We start from the raw sequence: 22670 nt of genomic DNA, 5'->3' as shown, positions 1-22670 counted from the left end.
TCTTGCAGTTGTAGATGAAACAAATAAAAAGGAATCAATATTAGAAGTAGGATTCCTTTAGCCCCAGTTTACACGTTTGGCACAACGCACAATAATTCATGATGAGGTCTTGGTGCACTATAGCCCATCAGCAAGTTTCTCCAATACACATTTGTGATGGGCTTGCATGGTGCTGCAGTGCATTACAATACATGTTAGAAAATTGCCACAAATTGCTGAAAACAATAAGTGCATGTTGGATATTTTCTGCACTGCTGTGCCTTTAAATGAATGAGAAAACTTGCACAACACATGGTACATGCAGTATTATGTCTGTACATATATGAACCCAGGGATCCCCAGGGAAGTTGTAGTGTTGCAAGAAGAGTTCTTTTCCCTAGCTTACCTCTAAACACAGTGATGGCACTGAGCCACTGAAAGCTCCCTCTAGTGGCAAAAATCAACTTTCTACATTTACCCCAAAAGCACAGATATAGAAGAACAAGAAAAAACAAAAATGATCAAAAATAAATCTAAAGTTGGAGAAATGGTGCTTTTCATCTATTTTTTATTATCTTTTTGCTTTGAGTTATTGACCTGCAGAAATTAGGGGGATCAGGAAATTGAATGAGCCTGTTCAGAAATTTAAATTAAAGCTATAACAGGGTCAGAACGACAGCCAGGCAATGAGTGTTCTGAGGAGCAGAGGTCAGCAATGTTCCCTTTATTACAAAACACAGTGCACTTCCCCTACAACACATATGGACATCAGATACCACCCTCAGACGGTGGGCATTGTTTTCAGTAAAAGTAAATGATTAAAAACATGACAAACAATCAATTTTCAGTAATTTATCCAGACTCATAAATGGTGAATTCTGATTAGCTGGGTCCGTATAATACAAAGAGCAATGGTGCGCAGTACTAAATAAAGCCATAGGTCATTAGCTCGCTCTTTATATCCCTTAAATCAAATTCCCGGCTGATTTAATGGGCTGCATGTGAATTAGGAAGAAACATACCCTGGATCTGGGTGATTTTCGTTCCTGGTATAAATTGTCAGGGAGTCTGTAAACTGTCATTTGTCTCCAGCCATGGACAGCAAATGGTAAAGATGAAGAATTTCAGTTAAAAGGATATACAAATAATACAAATTAATCCATTTTAAATGGAAGCAAACTTTTTGCATGGTGCAGTGACACCCTGCTTGGGGTAGGTCCATGATTGAAAGTGCCGATCAGGGTGTTTGACCACCACTGATCTCTGCCATTCTTAATGGGGATCTTGGAGGTATCTAGCCATTAAGTGTTAATAACGTGTATCTGTAGGCAACACTTTTTGGGTTTTCCTTCTTTTTTTTTTGGTTTGATAACATGAAACAAGGTTTAGACCTTCAGACATTTTTGTTATCTGTGTTCCCATTGGGGATTTTTTCTCTTCTATTGGTACTGGTGGTAACCATTGCCACCAGGAACAAAACTGAAGGGAAATCCTCCATTCATTTTAATACATCATTGTATTATATATCATCAAAGCTGAATGTTCATGCTCCAGTTTGCTAAAAGTTCACACTGCTGTAGGATTACAAATCCATGGTCGCCATTTATGGCCCCAGTAGTGAGAAGCCGGCTGTGAAATGGCCCCCCTCTGGCCCATTAGGATGTTACTTTCATAATGCCCTTGTGTATGCCGGCGGGGGGGCGGCAGGTGTGCTGGGACCAAAGTGCCATTGTGGGTTTGGTTTTTTTGAGCCTTATGTTGGGAACAGAAGGTGGTGGTGAAATCTCCGGATTTTATCTCCACAAACACAACAGTGGGATTGCATTCAGCCTATTGATACCTCAGCTCCTATTGTTCCTCTTGTATTTCCCGTCTCTCGGTGTGTCCATTAGATTGCTGCTGAGCGAAAAAAAAATCAAATATTGGATTGTGATATATTTTTTTGGTTGGAAAAGTCATAACATATTGAGGAAATGGGTGTGTGTGAATGGCAACCAACAGATTGTGGTGAAGTCATTTCTTTTCTTTATTAAATATCTTCATCGCCATATGAAAATGCATTGGTGGATACAATTCTCGAAAGACTCTGGTTCCATCCAACATTACTACTTTCATGAATTTTGCTTGCAGTTGAGTAGTTGGAAAGGTCAACGTTAGCTGGTTTTATATTCCCATTGGCTGTTTGTCATGGGTGGTTATTTCTTGAACCCCAAGCCAATGGTACACCCTGTGTACTTTTAGAATCAGTTCTCATCCCTGGAAAACATCAGTTCGACTTGGATGGGTTCAATGTTTGAACAAAAGTTTGGTGAACTTCAAGGATATTTTTATAACCTAGATCAAATCAAAGCCGGACAGATTTACCCATAACTACCCTTCGCTGTAATGCTCCAAGCAATGCATTTAGGGGAGAAAAAGGAGCAGAGTATTCCAGCAGTGCACAGTTTTAGGAGACAAGGGTTAGATAGAGAAAGGGGCAGTCAGATAGTGAAAGGACTATTGGCTTCTAATTATGCCCCTCAATAGAGGGCCAACAGGCCCCTTCAGTAGGTAATGGCAGGTGACCAATAAAAGAAAGATTTGGGTATGTTAGCTGGATATAAATACAGTAAATGGTTTTTAAAGGAATATGTAACTACTAAATAGCATATTTTATGTATTTGCTTTTAGTTCAGTTTTGAGGATGAAACTTGCGTAGACTGGAAGTTTGGCCGGTTCATCCGGATGATCCCATGCTGTTTTCTATTAGAAAACGGTGATCTGTTTTTAAAGGGCAGATTCATTTTCCCTTCCATTAAATCCCTGCTATCCTAGTTTATTCATCATACCACGAGCATAATTATGACCCACTGGAAGCATTAACAGGCCAGACACATCCCTCTCGGGGGGATTACATGGAGGACCACCAACTCATTTCAAATGAGCCACCACTAGCTGCCAAAAGCTAATGGCATTTGTTCCCTTCCAACCTAAGCCAGATGTGAACCGATGACCTTTTGTTGTTTGCTTAGCAGGACGTTTGTGTCCCATAATTTCACCCTTTGCTCCGTGCCTTCAGGACGAAAATGTGGCTACTACATTCAGAATGTTAATAGTTCAATCATGTTATTTTACATCTTCCATGTCTGTTATTGGCGTGCCCAGTCAGCCGAAACACAACGCAATCGAGGTAATAGCAGAAAAGGTCATTAGAGAGCACCGGATGGAGGCCGGCATACTGCTGGAGCTCCCACGTGTGACAGCGGTGTGGGAAGCCACCATCGGAGGCCAAGTTGTGCAAATTATCATTTATTGTTTTGGATCAATGCACAGACTACGTATAGGCTGGGGCAAACTGGAATCGTCCAGAGCCCCCACCTTCTACTGGAACCCAATTGACAGAAGTGCAAGGAACTGTAATGCTGTGCATTTAGGGCCCCCACTTTACATTTGCCCAATCCCTGTTTGACCAACATGGTTTGGAACCTATGTAGTTATCTAGAGGAAATCTCCCTTCCTGTTGTGACGTTAAAACAAGACGTATAGAAATCAGCAATAAAACACTAATTTCAATAGAATGGGAAGGGGTTCTTACTATTGCCCCCATTGGAGAGATTTGTCCTCATTTCCTCATGGTGTTCCATATTGGTTTCTTCTTTTCAAATATTTTATGGAAACTGCTTTCAGAATCAAACATCAACCATAATGTGCATATACGGAGAGCAACTTAACCGGTGACTAGTTTACATTGTTTCTGTAGTTCCCCAATCAAACCTTTGTTGGTGATCTGGAACCCCCTACTTGTCATGCAGGACATGCCCAATGCAAATCTGTTCTGAATGTTTGTGTGTGAGATACAGGGAGCAGCAATGGAGGATGTAGCCAAGAGTGAGCCCCTGTGCTGAACTGTCATAGGCTGGGACCCTCATGCCATGGCACACATAGTACCTCCCTATATCCACCCCTGAGGAGCAGAGACAAAATGACACAGTAGAAACATTAGGAAATGTTCTTCCAGTGACCTTATGAGGTGTATTTTTTAAACCCCCCTGTGGTTAAATATAAGGTAAGGGTTAAAGGTGGAGCATACTTTGATTTTTCCACATTTGGGATCACTTTATTAGCTCACTGGTTAATTTTACATCTTTCATGGAACTGTTGTTTAAAGGAGAACATTTCTTATGTTTCCTCAGCGGGAATGGTGGTCACCATACTTGAGTGTGGGTGGCCATTGATGAGGTGCATTGTGCATGCTCTGAATTTGCTAGAACCAAGAAGAAGGATTTTGGAGATTTCACATTTTTAATGCTGATTTGAAGAGTCCCTGTTACAACCTTTAACCTTTACCTTTAAGTTATGGTACCACAGGCAGTCAATGAAGGCGTGCTTCCAGATGTGCTGCCTACTTCAGGAGTTTGACAAAAATCAGTTCTGTAATTTTTCTAGAAAGCCGACGCTTCCTAGATTACCAAATAGCAAACTTGCAAGCCACCCACAGTCAAGCCAAAAGCAGCAAAAGTGCAATAAAATTCCCAAGATGGGCTTATTATGCAGCAGTCTTGCAGATCTTTTTACATTCAGCATAAATGGCGAGGGGGGGGGGGGGGGTCATCCAACACTTCTGGAAGTGGATTTCATTACCGATATCTTTTCTGAGCAATATCTGGCATGGCTTCTGTAAGCTGATCCAATTCAGATTTTCTGTCTGCATTTATATCTAAGCTTCGGAGGTAGGGACAGGGTCTCTTTGACCCATTTTATTATTGTTAAACACCAATTTTGCACTACCGGAGCATTAAAAAAACGTTCCCACATTTCTTTGAAATCCCAGTTCTTTTTTTTTTTGATCACCTTGGAGTAGGTTCTGTATCGACAAGCGTGAGACACATTGCCCCTAATAATTACAGCTTTGAAATGTGGAATACAGCTCAGGACATGTATTCCCGTGAATGGAGGCAGATCGAGTGATGCAACCGAACTCCACTTAAGATAAGGCCCGGACAATGCGGCACACAGTTGTTTCTGCTGGAAATTTAAAGAAATTCTTTGTGGGGTAAACTGGGTTAATAGCCAGCCAAGGTATCTGGGGAACGGCGCTTTCAGCTCCAGTGTAACTGAATTCGGGACCATTCGTGCTGGGGGTCTGGCTGCAGACAAAGTGAGGAATGCTTATGAAGAACTGAAGAAAAACTAAGGTTGTAAGTGGACCTGTCACTTTATATAAAAGAAAATGCTGCAAAAAAAGAAACCTCCACTAAATAATGGAAGGCATCAGCTTTTTAATTTGAACAATAGAAAAACCTATCTTAAAAAAAATAGCCAATGAAAATTGGAGGCTGATTGAACCTCTGAGTGATAATAAATAAAAGTCTGAAAAAATAAATTTTTGTTGATTTTTGCATTTGGCATCATGGTAATTCATGTGTTCAAATTTCTTCTTCAGCCTAAAATATTTACCCCCCTAAAGTCAACTTTGAACTTTGGGTTGCAGCAATTTAGAATGGCACCTTAATGCACAAAGGCAATGGATCTGCATTTCAATGCATGTCAATGCTAAGTAATGCATATTGGTGCATTGTGGTGCACTGCAGGGTTAGGTCTGGTTTTAGGCGCATCAAGGGTAGGTTGGTGACCCATTTAAAATGAATGGGCTGCCCTAAGGCAAGACATACTGATGAGTGACACTGCAATGCATGGCAGATGTGTGATTGGTAACTGAAAGTCCAACTCCAGCCAAGAAAAAACATTTTAATATTATGAATAGAGCAGAGAAGGCCCAACAATACCCAATGGGCATCTAGAAGCAATTCAAAAATGTACGAAAGGCAGTAAAATGCCATGTCAATGATTACAGATTTTGTTTAAGTTTAAACATGGCATAGGGCAGCCAATGCATTTTGGGAATTTAGGCACTACCCTCCATCAGGACGTTGTATAGCCTGTAGAAGCTGCGTGATCAGGTGCTGTTTAGCATCCAGGCTTATCAAGGTATTACAACACCAATACCCTGATGAAGGTTGCCTAAATCCCTGAAACGTGTCGGAAATATTATCCTATTCTGCCAAAATGTAATTATAATCCCCTCGGAAATCTGTAATCATTGGGGTGGCTCCTTTATGTTTTGTTTCTGTTGGTGTCCCCACAAGTGAGATTCACCCTCTACCTTCCTGTTGGCCATTATCACCAAGACAGATGGGATATCTAAATTTTTATAGATGTCAACAGAACAGCAATACAGAGAACATTTTTCAATGGGGTTACCGTTTTGTTGAGAACAGTGATTCAAGGTTTTCCTTAGTATCAGGAATATTTGGCTTATACAGTCGTGAAGTGGAACGGAGTGTTACACTTTGTTTTATTGCAGTATGTACTGTAGATATCATGTACTGTAGAAATCATTATCAGCAGTATGTACTGTAGAAATCATCAGCACATTGTATAGAAACTTCTAAGTATATGAGGAGGCTTAGTCTCCTGGATGGCACAGCCTGCAGCTAATCCCATCATACCTGCACACATCACGTTCCATCAATATGACTTTCATGGCCAGTGGCATGGTTTATTAGGTAATCTCCGGTGTACACAGCCCGTGTCATGAACACTGTTACAGGTCGGAGGAGAATGTATAGTTAGTTCCCATTGTCTTACTCATGTGTGTTTTATTACTGTTAGCTATTGTGTCTAATCCTTTAATTTATGTGGGAAAATATTTAGAGAAGGTCCAATCAGCATGAGTGTCAAACCCAGCGATTAATTATGTGTTTTTGCTGCTTGGACATATTTGTGCTTTCTGTGTAATGGTTGGTCCTCTAGGTTACTTAAAGCTGAGCGTTGGATAAAACAAATTGGTATTCTTGCTTCTGGTCTGCAAGGGTTAAAAGCTCATTTTTGTATTTGTAAACTATTACCAGCAGTTGCAATTCCTTCTCCCTCGTTCCTTAGTAGCTGGTTCGCTCCTCTTCTCTTCCATACATTTGGTTGTAGGGACTTCCTTATCCTCACTTGGCTTCCTTACTTACAATGCAGGACTGGTGGTCCTGCATCATTCATGATGATGTCATAGAGCTTAAAATTAAAGAGCATTCTGTAGCTGGGGGGGGGGGCTTTGGGGTTGGGGATGGGGTAGGTAAATCAGCCGTTTTGCACCCATGAATTTGTATTTGAGTTTCTGCATTAGTTGTTGCGTGCGTTCAGGAGCTCAGAGCTAGCAAGTACAGGGAACATCCTAGGGCTCAGTGGTTACCATCGCTGATAGTTGTATGTTCTGTGGGTTAACAGGCTTCTTCTTCTGGGTGTTAGTATCCGTGTATGACCAAAGTTGGCCTACTAGTCTACATGACCATGTCAAGGCCACCAACTGATATTCTAAGCCAGCTTTTCTCAACATTTTTACCCCAGAGCAATCTGTAAAATAATTCAGGTTTAGAGGAATCCCTACTAAATCCAATAAAATGGGGCGCAGTGAGGAAATTGGAAAAAATCCCCCCCTTGAAAGCCACCAACTTGAAAGCCAAATGGAACTATGAAGACATCATCACACGGGAGGTCAATTAGTCCCAACTAAAACCAATTTATTGGTGGTCAATAGGAAAAAGCATTTTAAATTGGTGGCCAGTGGAAAGAAAGTGGTGGATTGAACACCACCAACTAAAAACATCATTGGAGCCATACAGTTGGCTCTGCCAAATGGTGTTGGCATCATCAAATGGGAGGTCATCAATCGGTTGGCTCCAGTTGATGGATCCTCTAGCAACCTCTGGAGGAACTCTGGGGTTGAACAGACCCTGGATAAGAATGGCCGATCTGTACTGCAAATTTTGTTACTAATACAATCAAATAAAACAAACAGAGCGATCCCTCCCTATGTGTAATTCCTTTTTTATTTCTAGTTCGTATATTGACACAAATGAGGTTGCAATGTAAGAAAGGGATTGGGATCGTGCTAAGTCAACATTTATAGTCCCCCCCTCCCCATTACTGGCTCTGGTGGGCTCCTGACTAGCCGCTGTGTCCAGAAGACGTCTGCCTCCCTGGATTACCTTTCCTTCCTCCAGGGCGAGTGGAAGTGCTACATTAACTACAGCGTAGAGGAGAGGAAGAAACAGACCCAATCCCATCTCCAGGAAACAAAGAGGCTTTTTATCGGGAACAAGGCTTGATAAAAATTACAGTGGCATCCCCAGTCATTTCACCAGCTTGGCCCCAGGCTGTGTGCGAGGAAATAAGAGGAGGGGGGGAGGCCGTGGTTCTGCAATATAAATGGTGGTGGTGGGGTAAGGGGGGTCCCCAGTGTATTTTATATATAAATAATGCCATTCAGTATACGACATGTACTTTAAATAGAGCCAGGTGGCAGTTGCACCTCTTCATATCGCACTTTAAAGACGGAGTGTTAGCGGCGGCTGCCGAGGCCAGCGGGACATGGGCCAGTTTATGGGGGGCGCTCAACATGATATTTGTTTTTATATAAGACCTAAAAGTTTAGTTTACTATTTTTTTGTCCATTTTATTTTATTTTTTGCATAAATATAAAAAATGTAGTTGTATTTTTTTTTTTTTTAATATCTTCTTATATTTCTTGCTTTTTTTCATTTTTACTATACCCGGCCTTACAAGCTATGAATTGTCAAATTTTGTTTTTCTGATATTTTTATTTTTGGGTAAGATTTAAAATAAACATAAATCAATAACTATATCCCATGTAAGAATAAACATGTCCTTTTTTAAGTTTTTGGAATGTTTTTAAAATTTTTGCAGCTTTTAATAAAGCAATTCCTGGTAATTCTGCCCCAATGGTGATACACTGTCTGTATTGCAATAAAACCCAAATCCGAACGCCAGACCATTGGAGAGCTCCCAGTTGTATTTAACATCCATCCATATTGGTATACAGTAGGGATTCCTCCTATTGATGGGTGCTGATCATACAGCTCCATACTGTATTCCTACGGACCTTGTTCAGGTTAATATTTAATCCAATTTGTGCTGAAATGTGATCCATTTTAAGTGGCGCATACCAATAATCCAGATGGCTCAATGGCCGGCTCTTTAGTCTTTGCAGAACTAGATCCCAGGTTCGAATCTCAGCCAGGACTCTATTTGTATTTTTTCCCTATGTTCGCATGGGTTTCCTCTCACATCCTAATGTGTTCAATGATATGACTATGGTAGGGACATTAGATTGTGAGCTCCTTTGGTGCACAGTTTGTAATGAGTGTGGACCTAGTATGGTGCTACTTAATATTTGGGCACTATAAAAAATACAACATAATAATAAAAATTATAAATATCAGGCAGATGTTAATCATGGTCAGCATATGGTCAGCTTTACCCTATTCATGTGAATGGAGCTTCCATACACAAATGTAGGAGTAATATAAGCTGATCAATGCACTGGCTATAAAAATATGATCTTTATTAAAAAACAGGATTTATATAGCTCCAACATTTTACGCAGCGCTGTACATTAAATAGGGGTTGTGAATGACAGACAGATACAGACAGTGACACAGGAGGAGGAGAGGACCCTGCCCTGAAGAGCTTACAATCTAAGAGGTGGGGAAAAAATGTAATATAATTGGTTATTAAAGGGTCGATCCAAATTGAACAAATAGAAAATAAAGAAGAGGTGATCTTTGTATCTAAACATTATTTCCTTATTAATATGATCCATGTTGTGTGTAAGTATGTGTGTGTTCTTGTATGTGCGCTCACACCCCGTCCACACACATCCATGATGAATTGGTGATATCTGCAGCCTCAGCTCTTTCTTATTCTGTTTTCTGGCCTTGTATTGCTTTTCCCTCCCGTTTCATCACTTGCAGCCTTTCCCTCTGCCCCCGGGGGTAATGTCTGCAGCACAGTTTGGGATATATAACTTGTTATTGATTATTATTAATATTCATCATGTTTGTGAAAATGTCTTTTCCCAGCGCTATTAATCTGCTCTGTTAATAAACGTCAGCAACCCTGTTTGAAGCCCTGGGGGATCTGCGGTGTGCTGAATGACAAACAGATTCAGTATTAGCGGGAAGGTAGAAACTGAACACGGGTAAAGCACGCCGCCATACTAGACAATAAGATACATCTGGTTGTGGCTATATAGAGATAGGAACATTTCTGCTGCCCCATCACTGACCTTGAAATACTATAGTGTGTTAGGAAGCAAATTCTGATTTATTAGAGAGAATGAGCTTTGCTGATTGGAAAGCTGTAGGTTTGAATGACTGGGAGTGCCAGACCTCTGCAGAGAGACCGCTGCTTTCGCACAGAAAGCAAGAGGTCCTATTCTGCAGCTGCGACTGCTTTCTAAATAAGACTTTGCACACCCTTTGTTTTGATGTATGGAAATAAAAATCCCAGGTTTCACACAAGTCCCGCGCTCTAATCGCCTCTTGTGCAAAATCCATTTCTGCTGCTTCGTCTCTTAGTGGAAATGTAACACTGGTATTTAATGCTGAGTTATTTGGAAACCCTCCCTGCTGCGTTCCCTCTACTCCGGAAAAACTGTTTTTAGGAATACTCAGAAAGTCTGCACTTCCTTATTCCACGAGGAGAAATCCCTTAATTAAAGAATTTGTTTAATTTCAACTTTACCACTTCGCTCTTAGTCTTTTAAACCCCTAGAAATTATACGCTAGCTTTTTTTTTCTTTTTACAAAGATATTATTTCAGTTCTGAATATAAGGTTAGATGAACTGATTTTTTTTTCAACATTTGAACTCTGGGAGGGCTTTTTTGTTGAAGCAATTGTTAATTTTCTGCTTATAAAATAAGCTGTATAAGATCTGTGGCTGCTCCTTATGGGCCGGGGAGAGCTCAGTGCAACATGTAATCTTAGATTTTATATGATGCAGCCATAGCAGTGATAGACAGCCACATCTACGGATCTTTCTATCTATCCATCTACCTATCTATCCATCTATCTATCTATCTATCTATCTATCTATCTATCTATCTATCTATCTATCTATCCATCTATCTATCTATCTATATCTATCTATCTATCTATCTATCTATCTATCTATCTATCTATCTATCTATCTATCTATCTATCTATCTATCTATCTATCTATCCATCTTCTCTAGAGCTACTCGAGCACATGGTAACATCCCAGGCTCATACACCAATACAATTATCATTCAGGGAAACTTACTAATAGGAAAATATAGATTGCCAATGCTGTCCTCACCTTGCACGGTGGTCATATTATCCTCTGCATTCTCTGCCTTAAGTGGCACTGACTGGAGCAAATCAGGTCAGGACATCACTGACTACATACTTGCTTCAGTCACATAGTACCAAAGCCATTGGATTACCATGACAGGTAATTACTTAGCATTTTCAGAAATCAGAGGTCAGTTATGGAGTCTTACAACACAGACTTCCAATGAAATAATTTTCAATAAAAAAAAAAAAACATATCCCTCTACTAAATGGGAGGCGTTTGTGTGATCCAGGCATTCTGCATACACTTGCCATATATTGGCTGGGGCCACTCTTTAAATTAAAATGATAAGTCCTTAATTACCATAAGTTGGAGGCCCTCAATATTTCTTTACCACAATCCATCGATTTGTCATACTCTTAGAGAGTCTTTTTCTTTTGGTTGGTCCAATGACTTGATTGTGTACTTAGGGGTTCAGATTTTTAGGGATCTAAGTAGATTATATACCTTGAAATTTCTCCCCATGCTAAACGAACTCTCACAATGGCATCCGAAGCTGCTTTGATGGTTCAGTAGATGCAACACAATTAGGATGGTACTATTGTCTAAATTGTTATATGTAATGCAAGCACTACGATTTAAAATTCGGCTGCGTTTTTTCTGTTATCTGAAGTCACTTTTTACACAATTTTTATGGGCTCATAAGAGACCCAGGTTGAGTTTCCACATTCTCCGTATCTCGAAGAAACAGCAGGGGTAGGGGTGCCAGACCCCTGTGTGTACTACACGGCAATACATTTGGGCAGGGTGATCGAATGTTTCCATCACGTTGACTGATAGGACTAGAGCAACCATGAGTGGAGATTCTGCTGACTGCATTACCATGGGGTTGTACCCCAATCCCCCCTCGATTAGAGGCCACCCTGCAATTGAAGCCACCTTAGATATTCTCTTCAAATCTTCCAATTCCTGGAAAATTTCTCCACCTCTATCCCCCCTCACACCCATTTTTGGTAGTGCCCACTTTCAACCCTGAATTGCTGATCCGAAGTAGTAGTAGTAGTAGTAGTTTAGCCAACCAAGGTCCGCGAGATATAATTTTTTTTTTACAAAGGACATCTTAGCCCTCCCTTGTGGAGATTAATTCTGACCCCATGTTTTCGACTCTAGGCTTTTGCAGAATAAGACAGCTTCATCATTTTTTACATTCTCTTCCTGCCCTTGCTGAATATCGGAGGTGATTTATGGAATTCTAATCCCTGTGCAGTGAACAGGGTCCAGTCAGGCATCAGATCTTTTACTTGTACTCCATTTTAATTGAGCCCAAACCAGATTTTATACCACCCTACTTGTTGAAATGGGCACAGGACTTAAATATTGACCCCTCTGAATCTGAAAAGGTCCAAATCCTATCCATAGCGCAATCTTCCTCTATCAGCTCCAAGTATCAGGAAACTGGTTACAAAATTCTAACCAGGTGGTATAGAGTGCCGTCCAGGATACGCTAAATTTTCCTGTAGGCCTCGGACACATACTGGAGGTGCTGTGGAGAGAGAGGAACCTTTCTACATATTTTTAGAGAGTGCCTGGGGTTTCATCCATTCTGGGAGAAAGTATATAGACTTTTCCCAAAATTTAATGATTTCCAGGTCCCCTACGAAGAGGGACTCTTCTTCCTACACCATACCAGAATCCTGAGTACAACCTATCGTAATTCACTTCTCATACGACTGATTGATGCGGCTTATGTCTGCATACCTGTACTATGGCGTCAGACAGGAACGCTCACAATCCCTTCCCAATGGTTGTTGCGTGTTAATGAGATTTACATCATGGAAGACCTGACGGCCTCCTTAAGAGGCACGGAGGACAGGCATAATCAGAGATAGTTTTATTGAGTCCTTTTCCGAGACATATCAGACTATTTACCTGCCCTTTAGGCGGATGCGTGATCATTAACTTCAAGTAATATGTGCACAATCTCTAATCTTCCAGCTTCCAGGATGTTTTATATATTCCAGCCCCCTTAGCCCCTCTACTCCTCCCCCCAACTTTTATTTACTATTGCCCACCCTTCTCCTTTTCTCCAAAAGCTCATTACCCCAATTTATTATCTAAAAAATATGGGTTGAGTTCAAAAGGACTGAAATGTTTGACTTAAGATAATGTTATGTTGTGCCATGTATCAGATTTTTTTTGCATTGCTATATTTGGTTTATTGACATCAGAGACGTGTGACAATGTTTTATCTTTTTTTGATATTGTATCTGTGTCATGTGTGTTGCATAATTTGTTCGATTACATCCTTATTCTACTGTTCTGGGAATTGTGTTTATTTTAAAAACCTCTCAGTAAAAATTAAAAATAAAAATTATAAGTCCCCGCATTTTTGTTTTTCTGAGCAATAAGCCGACCTGCACAATTCCAGTGTTTTCCCAGCAAGCACTGGTAAAACCCAGCCATGAATGTAGGGCTTTGGCGGGCGGCCGTTCAGAAGTGTTTCTACCGGGGCAGATGCGGATACATATTGTATTATATTACTGTTGTTTTGGGCACTGGGCCAGCCAACAACTGCTGAACACAGACTATGCTGGGGACTTCATAAAAACTGCAGGACAGCAAATACTCTGAATGTGGGGAGTGTGGGGAGACCCAATATTCCCTAGTGCCCCAATATTGATCAGTTCTTACCACATATCAATGAGCTATTTCACACAATAAGTACTTATTAGTTATTTTCCCCCTGTTGATCCCCCCTCTACCATAATAATAAGATATTTCCCCCATGTTGATTACCTCTGTATCATATTATTAAGCTTTTTTTTACCCATGATGATTCATAATTTCCTCTCATACCAATAGGCCATTTTATACCATATTAATCCACGGTTCCACCCGTTATTAATAAACTATTTCCTTTAACATTCATCAACTATTTGCCTCAATATTAGCTATGCCCCTTATTAATATTCCCCTTTTTTATTCCACATATTCAGACTTACTTTGTATTATAGATCAGCTATTTTCCTAATAGCAATTAGTTATTTCCCGGATTATTAACTATTTGCTATCATTCTCCCCCAATATCAGTTGGATTTACTCCCATATTGATTGTCTATTTCCATCATATTCATTGGCTATTGACCACATACCCCACCGCCCACCGCCCTGATCCTGTGATACATACGGGAGACATAGTCGGCGGCTCTGGCCGGTGCACCCCCCCCCCCCCCAGGCTGGGTCCCTCTCCTGACTCTGCTGGGGGCTCAGCCAGAGCCGCGAACCACCGCTGGTCTCTGTGCTCTTTTGGCCCACCTGTCAGATGGCGGCGACCCACTAGTGCCCCTGCCCCACTACGCCTGTATTGAATTCTAGGGGTCAGCAGCAGTCTCCTGCAAAATGGGAACCATTCCATCTCTGGTGCTCTAGACACCCCTCAGATCAGATGATGATTCTCTGCAAAATGGGAACCAACCATCTGGTCCTGCCTAATCCTTCCAGAGATAAGAACTCCAAGCCGCCCTGTGCTGAACATGGCTATATGTCTGAATATTAGCTCTGTCCCCTATAAATAACACCTCCTATATTCTTGCATATTTAGATGCATTTTCTTCCATATATAGATCAGATATTTCTCCAATTTTGATTAGGTGTCTACAAAAATTGATTACCCATTTGCCGCATTATCTGTTGGATTTAGATCAGATGTTTATCTCTATAAATAGGAACCAACGATCTGGTCCTGCCCAATCTTTCCAGAGATAAGAGCACCAATCTGCACTGAGCTGAACAAGGCAGCACTGTGTAAGAATGGAAGTCCTCAACAAAAGCCTATACTATGAGAGTATCATTATACCACCCCGACGCTGCCCGCACATCCCTCAATAGTTCCAATTTCTAACTTGGCAGGAAAAAAAAATGTTCTTTTGTAATAGTGAAAACTGTAATTTTTGCTGGGTGTTATCCTATCTAGAATGACATCAGAGGTCAATCATTAATATGCACTGTGGGAGTTCCTGCGATTTCACTTCTTGCCCACAATGGACCAGTTGTCCGTCCTGTTTTTCTTGTTGAAAACGCCATCCCGCTGCCTCATGCTTGGAAAGAGAGAGAAGAAAAAATGAATAAAGAAAAAAAAAACGTTTCTGTACTGCGCTGTCCTGTCTACCGGTATTGTTGAGACTCTGTTTTACTGCACACAGAATCTTGTGTGGCAATGTCTGTGGAATCTCAATCACTTTCCCTTGTAAATGGCTGGGACAGAGCAGAACTTTCCCAGTAAGAAAAATGGCATTGGTATAAAAGCTGGACTCCAGACAAACAGCTCAATACAAAGATGAAATCCATATAATGGCGATGTTCTACCTGCCAAATAGGAAAGTATTTTGTTCATGCAGTTATGGAATTTGTACAGCTTTGGTACACTGCATAGCCTGATCTAGTTGGGCAGAAGACTTTGGTGTAGTTAAAGAACACTTTTAGGTCTGGTCCCATTCTCAGTCTGTTAGTGGACAGGGAACAGAGAAGCAGGAGACTTCTTATCCACCTTCTTATCACCGTGTTAGCATGTTGACTCATCGTGCTGCTTTTCTTTCTGTAAAGCTTTCTTCCTCTCCACTGACCACAAATATAAGGAAGGATTTTTTACAAGTATCCCCAATGTAAAAAGCATTATTTACCCCAAATGTAATGGGCGTTCTTCCCAATGACAAATAATGTAAGGAACATTACATCTAAAGACCACAAATGTAATGGGACCTTTCTCCAACCTACCAGCCATGTAAGGGAGGCTTTCTCTACTGATCATTAATGTAAAGGATCCCTTCTGTATTGACTATCAGTGTAAGAGACCCCTTTTCTAATGACCATCTGTGTACGAGACACCTTCTCTACTGACCATCAATGTAAGGGAATCCTTTGCTACCGACCATCAGTGTAAGAGACCCCTCTTCTACCATTTCTACTGACCACCAATTAAAGGGAACCCTTCTCAACTGACCATCAATATAAGGGAATCATTTGCTACTGACCATCAATGTAAAGGATCCCTTCTCAACTGATCATCATTGTAACAGACCCCTTCTCTATTGACCATTAGTGTGGGAGACCCCTCTTCTACTGACCATCAATGTAAGGGATCCCTTCTCAACTGACCATCATTGTAAGAGGCCCCTTCTCTATTGACCATTAGTGTGGGAGACCCCTCTTTTACTGACCATCAATGTAAGGGATCCCTTCTCAACTGACCATCATTGTAAGAGACACCTTCTCTATTCACTATTAGTGTCCCTCATGTGAGGCTACTGACCATCATGTGAGGCAACTCTTATCCATTGACCACCATGTAAGGGAGCTTTTTTCCACTGCCGACCATGCAAGGGAATTTTTCTCTACTGATCACCAACATAGAGGGGCACTACTATACTCAATACCCTTTATTTCTTCATAAAGAGGTGTAAGAATTAGGGTAAGTGTGATGCTTGACTTCCATTCTTGGCCAATTGCACATTTGAAGTGGTTTTGTTTCTGCTTTGTTTTTACATTTTTAATTTTAAAATATTAGGCTAGCCTAAAGTCATATGGATAGGGAGCTGGGTTCAAAGTTAGACTGGGGATTCGGAAGAAGGCTGAGGTTTATGGTTTAGGCTAGATTAGGATATTAAAATTGAAACACCTTTTGCATTTTCATGGGAGTCCATAGGAATGCAAAACCTGCTTGAAGGAAGTCAAAAGAGTTAAAGTCACTTGTCAAATAAATCTGAATGATTAGAGAAATGTCTCAAATTGATGTTAAACTGATACCATCAAAACAAACCCTAAGCTCATCAACACAGGAACGTAAGACATGGAGCTTTCCTGAGTCCTGCCTCCTCTAAAACACCAAAGTGCCTCTACTTTCTCCCGGTCATAGAACTAATCCCCCCAGTACAGACAGCAAACAGAATTGTTATGATATGATTTGACCACTTTTTGACCATTTTTTATTTTTTGGCCTAGTGCTGTGTTTTTTTTAACCCAACATACCCCAAACATGAGCATATTTGTAATAATTTACACCCATTTCAAGCCCTTTTTGTGCCCAAACTTTCTCATGAAGTAAAAATTATTGTAAGAGACGCTTGAATGTTCATCGATAAAATCATCCAGCCTGTGTAAAGTATTACACATACCTTCTGTTCAATTAATTGTACATTTTTATTTTTCTATTTACTGCCCATGCTTCTGCTTGTTATGGCTAATGCCGTTTTGCTGTGTAATTGCAGCCCTAATAACTCGAGAGTTGTAACAATTTTTTTTTCAGTTTCTTCTTTTATGTTTAATGGCTTTTTTTTTCTGTTAGGCAGCCGAGCAGTCATTAGTAAAGTCATTAAACCATATCCCTTACTCTGAAACCGCTGCATAACCAGAGTCAGGAATTTCAGGTTTATAACGCAAGAAAATAACATGCTATTGTGTAGCGAGGATTTCCAAACTCGTAAAAAGCCATGTTCTTGGCAGGGCCTTCCAACAAGTTATGAAAGAATGATTAGAAACACTGGCGCTGTAATTGAAGTCTGGTTAGGAGTGATTGCAGGCCTGTGCTGGGATTGCAAAATTTAGAGGTATGGGTACAAATTGCCCTGTGAGTGGAGCCTGTTCATTGGCAAACAATGCACAGACCGTTATCACAATGCTCCAGTCACTCACGTATGGGCATTTCTTGTGCCATGTTACAACCTTGCTTGTCAGAATCACCAAAAAAAAAAAAGAAAAGACAGCCTTGCCTATAGAATACAAAGCATTCTAAGTCTGAGGACAAAGTATGTAGCCAAAGGACACACTTAATCCCTACAACTAAGCATGTGCGAAACGCGCCTGGATCTGTCTATAGATGGGCCTTGATCTGCCAGCTCCTTAAAAAGCAACTAAAGTAAAGAAAGGGAAATCAGATGTAAAAAAAAATACCCTGAGCATCCTGGCTTCCCTTGTGGCTTCTGGGACTGAATGTACTCCCACATGCCTGTATGGGAGTTGCACCATCCTTGCTCAGCCAAGCTGGGATGGCCCAAGACCCAACTTCATCAGGCGAAGATGGCACAATACCATTGTTCCTAAATCAATGCAATAATTTACAGGTTGAATGTTTAGAGTTTTAAAATCATTGCAGGGTTCATTTATACATTTCATTGTAAAAAAAAGGTCACCTAATTAATGAGAAGGACAAAGTAGGAGGAAAAAAGGACAGATGGAGCTAGTATTACAAGATGGTGGGCCTTCCAAATGGGGTTCAGTTAGGAATAATAGCTAAAGACCTTAAAGTGTAAATAAATTCATGAACACAAATGTAATATATTGCACCTTGCCTTGGTTGGATGTGATTGGTGGCTTTATTTATTTAGTTCTCCTTATGCTAATCACTATTGTTCTCTTTTTCAGGTGACAGTGACCTTGTCAATAATATGTATGAGCCTGACCCGGATCTCCTTGGTGGTGACAGCGCAGAAGAAGAGACAGAGGACAGTATTATGTCACCCATCCCCGTAGGACCTCCTTCACCTTTCCCGACCAGTGAAGACTATACCCCAAAGGAAGGTTCCCCTTATGAGGCCCCTGTCTACATTCCTGATGACATTCCAATCCCAACTGACTTTGAGCTCAGAGAGTCCTCTGTACCTGGGGCTGGTTTGGGCATTTGGGCCAAGAGAAAGTTGGAAATCGGGGAAAGATTAGGACCTTATATCATGACACAGAAGACCACAATGAAGGAGACTAACCTAGGATGGGAAGTAAGTCAAACATTGATTGGATAACCTCACCTCTGTCTACTCCTATAATGTTTTCTAAAGAAATGAGGGTCTGGTTGAGACTTAAAGAATCATAAAATTGTAATTGTAATAACTTCCTACATTGAACCCTTGAAGTATGATGGCTTGTACACCAGTAGGTACAATATGGCAATTTCGTGCACAGAGCCAATACAAAAGAAACCTGACACTAAAGTCGTTAGAAATACATATATTAACCCCTATATAAATATATATAAGAGCCCCTATATATATATATATATATATATATATATATATATATATATATATTAGCCCCTTCCAGTATCTCCTATTTAGGTCTGGGGCCCTTCAGTTCATCACCATCATTCTGGTGAATCTGGACAATTATGGAGACCAGGAGAACAAATCTTTCATATTTGCAAATTTCAAACTAATAAGCAGTCATTTGAAGTTGCCCCCACATGTATGTGGCAGTTATGCCCTCCATCCTTCTGGAAAATCTTTTATAAGATCTTTGAGTGTGTTCATGGAAATTTGTGTCCTTCTGCCAAAAGTGCTTCGGTGAGATCGTGTACTGCTGTTGTATGGTAGGACCTGGTTTGGAATTTGACCTCCAATTTATCCCAAATCCAAATTATGTTGGCACTAGGGGAACTCAGGTTCCTTTACACCCAACTCATCGAACCAGGTCTATTTGGAGCTGGACTTATTCAAAGAGGCGCAGTCATGCTAGAACAAAGAGTTGTTACAAGGTTGGAAGAGCAGAATTGTTAAAAATGTCTTATGAATCTTGTAGTATATTATTGTATATTCATAGTAACCATTGGTGGTGACACCTGAACTCAATATTTTGGAACTTTGTTACCATACCTATGGACATATAAAGAAAATGTCTTGGTCACTACAGTGTAACTCCATGTTCTTTTATCTGAATTGCCAAGCCAATAGTTAATTCCTGAAACACCATATACTTCTCACTTGTTATCTCTTTCTATATAAAGCATTCAGATTTGATTTTTTTACTCTAAATTCCGGGAGTTTCCACTGAAAAGAACATTCTCACGTGTCTCCCGAGTCCAAAGACCCTGTGTCCTAGACGTTCAAAAAGAAACCCCAGTTTTGGTAAAATAGTAATGAGACAACATATATAGTGGACACGAAGCCATTCTGTAAGAGAAACTTTACCAGTTTATTAATTTTTTAAACACTTCATTTATGGAACTTTTTTCTTTTTTACTTATAAAATTTAATTTTTTTAAATAAAAAAGGTGCCTCTATGAAGTTATATATGTAGGAATTGTGGACATTCTAGGATAGCTTAACAGTACTTCTTCACTTGTAGATAGTCCAGATATTAATACTAAGGAAACATGATTGATTTTATGTGATACCAGCCAGAAACATCCTTCCATAGTTGTTGTGTAATATAGTGTGTTGGTGTGCTGAATGGAGGTAGGATGTGTTGCAAAAGTTGGCCTCAGAGGTGGACATAGGTGCAGAGTGTGCCACACCCCATAGGTGCCCTAGGTCAGATCGGTGGAGGACCTGCTCTGTGCAGGGGCCAACTGTTAGCTACGTCTGCAACCTGAATGTTTTCTTAGAGTAAAATAAACCACTATCATCCCCACAGCTGCTTAAACTTACACAGGAACAATGATAAGAAACCCTGAGTAAGGTCAAAGTCATTTTGATGGGCGCCTAAAGAGGGCTAAGGGACCCCTTCATCACCCCCTGGTATTTAGTAATTGATAGAGAAGGAAGAAGCCCCTTGACCCCCCACTACACCCAGAAATGTTGGGTTTTAGCTTCTCTGACCCAATGATTTGGTGGGGAGAATGGGGCAAGGTAGGTAAATATATAGGGTTGGCATTTAAGTTACCTGTGACTGTAGGATTCTGTGAACTCTCAAGGTGTCCTCAGGCATTTGTCCACGTCTTGAGTTGATGTATGCTCCTTTACATGTCCTATTAATAACCAATAAAATTGGACATCTTGCATCCATAAGAGTAAAACATGTTATTTATCTATCTGGCCAGGACTATCCAATGCTGCAAATGTTAAATCCACCGCCACAGGTAATCTAAAATTTAAATGTCTCCCCGCATGATTGATGTCCCCATTTTAAAGGCCAAGTTGGACGAGAAGTGTTATTTGTAGAAGGGACCTGAGCATTGAGCACAAATTATTCTGTGTGATACACCGCATGAGCAGACAGATGCCTAGCCTGGGGGGATGTTCCATCACTGCACCAACTCTCCCTCTTCTCTGTGTATGGCTATACAAACCATTTATTTCAAAGTCATTACACTCATTTCATGGCTAGGTGATGGGCACGTCCCACCTCAATATAACCTTTAGATTAATACTCATCTCTGTGGGGTCTGAATCCATACTGAATGGATCGGATTTTATTAATAAATACATACTTATATATATGGTCTAAAGTGAATCTATCTATCTTTTTTCTTTATTTATTTCTTAATACATATTCCATTGATGAAATATGTATTCGAAGAAGTATTAGAAGAAAGGAGAAGTGAGAAAGAGAGAAAGAAAGAAAGATCTAATACATATTCCATCAAGAAAGAATTGAAGGGTAGAGGAGATAGATAGATAGATAGATAGATAGATAGATAGATAGATAGATAGATAGGTAGATACTTAGATAGACAGATAATAGATAGATGGGTAGATAGATAGATAAATGGATAGATAGATAGGTGGGTAGATAGTTAGATAGATGGATAGATAGATAATGATAGATAGATAGATAGATAGATAGATAGATAGATGATAGATAGATAGATAGATAGATAGATGATAGATAGATAGATAGATAGATAGATGATAGATAGATAGATAGATAGATAGATAGATAGATAGATAAATAGATAGATAAATATTAATTTAGGCACAAGGAATGAATTAAAATCCAGCAAAAATAAAATTCCGATCCTCAGTGTGACCTACACACACAAGCAGCACTGAGCATGTCACATAGCACAGCGTATTCCCCAGAGAGAGAACTTTGATGGTTCTTCCATTAACCTTCAGACAACTTTTCTCTTATCCTGATGTAAGGTTTTATTTGCTTTCTTATTTTTCAGTAATGTTCCATATCTCGGTTACTCATTGAGTGTGAAGCCTGGTACGGGCAGTTTCTATTATTTGAGATTCTGTTGACTTTGTGATATTATTTATTTTTGGACTAGGTGAGAATACTTTCTCCATGGCGCTCCTGTTGTTCCTCTGGCATTCTTTTGTTCGTTGATCGTGACCTGACAGCTAACTTTTATGCCAGCATTTAAAACTATTTGCCCTCAAACTAACGTCCTCAAACAGAGCCCCAGACCCACCCAGGCACTATCTCTTCTGACCTTGTTTTCACATTTCATGGAGATAAATGACCGGCTTTGTGTGACATCTTTTATCTGCCACCTCTATCTGTCTGAAGGAAATTTCTACAAGATTAAGCTTTAAAGGCTCCGGATTGTAAAGAGCACAAGGATTGGTTTCCCTGTGAATAAAAGTCCTCGTGATTTTCTGTTCTGATATAAACAAGGATATATAAATATTTCCAAGTTCTCAGGAAGCAAGAGCTATTGATCTGCAGCTAATGAAAAATACCTGGTAATCTTTCCAGTTCTCCCCTGCTGGGCTACTGAGCACCCGCCCTATGTTCTGTAGTCCAGTAGGTGAGAACTCAAGTAAAGTATATCTAATGGAAAATATTAGAATGTCCAGCTTTGCTTTATTTGCCTACACCTAATACAACCTG

At 40.2% G+C, this 22670-nt stretch overlaps 1 protein-coding gene across 1 annotated transcript in view; it reads left to right on the top strand.

The window, feature by feature from the left end:
* LOC140340261 (histone-lysine N-methyltransferase PRDM16-like) overlaps positions 1–22670 on the top strand; it is a 206992-nt gene that overhangs the window by 83463 nt on the left and 100859 nt on the right. Inside the window, exon 2 of the mRNA XM_072425318.1 lies at positions 18543–18892. Coding sequence (XP_072281419.1) covers positions 18543–18892 — 350 coding nt within the window. The remainder of the gene's footprint in view (positions 1–18542; positions 18893–22670) is intronic.

This window comes from Pyxicephalus adspersus, chromosome 11, assembly GCF_032062135.1.
Source record: "Pyxicephalus adspersus chromosome 11, UCB_Pads_2.0, whole genome shotgun sequence".
Taxonomy (NCBI): Eukaryota; Metazoa; Chordata; class Amphibia; order Anura; family Pyxicephalidae; genus Pyxicephalus; species Pyxicephalus adspersus.
This window is presented reverse-complemented; position numbering and strand designations above follow the sequence as displayed.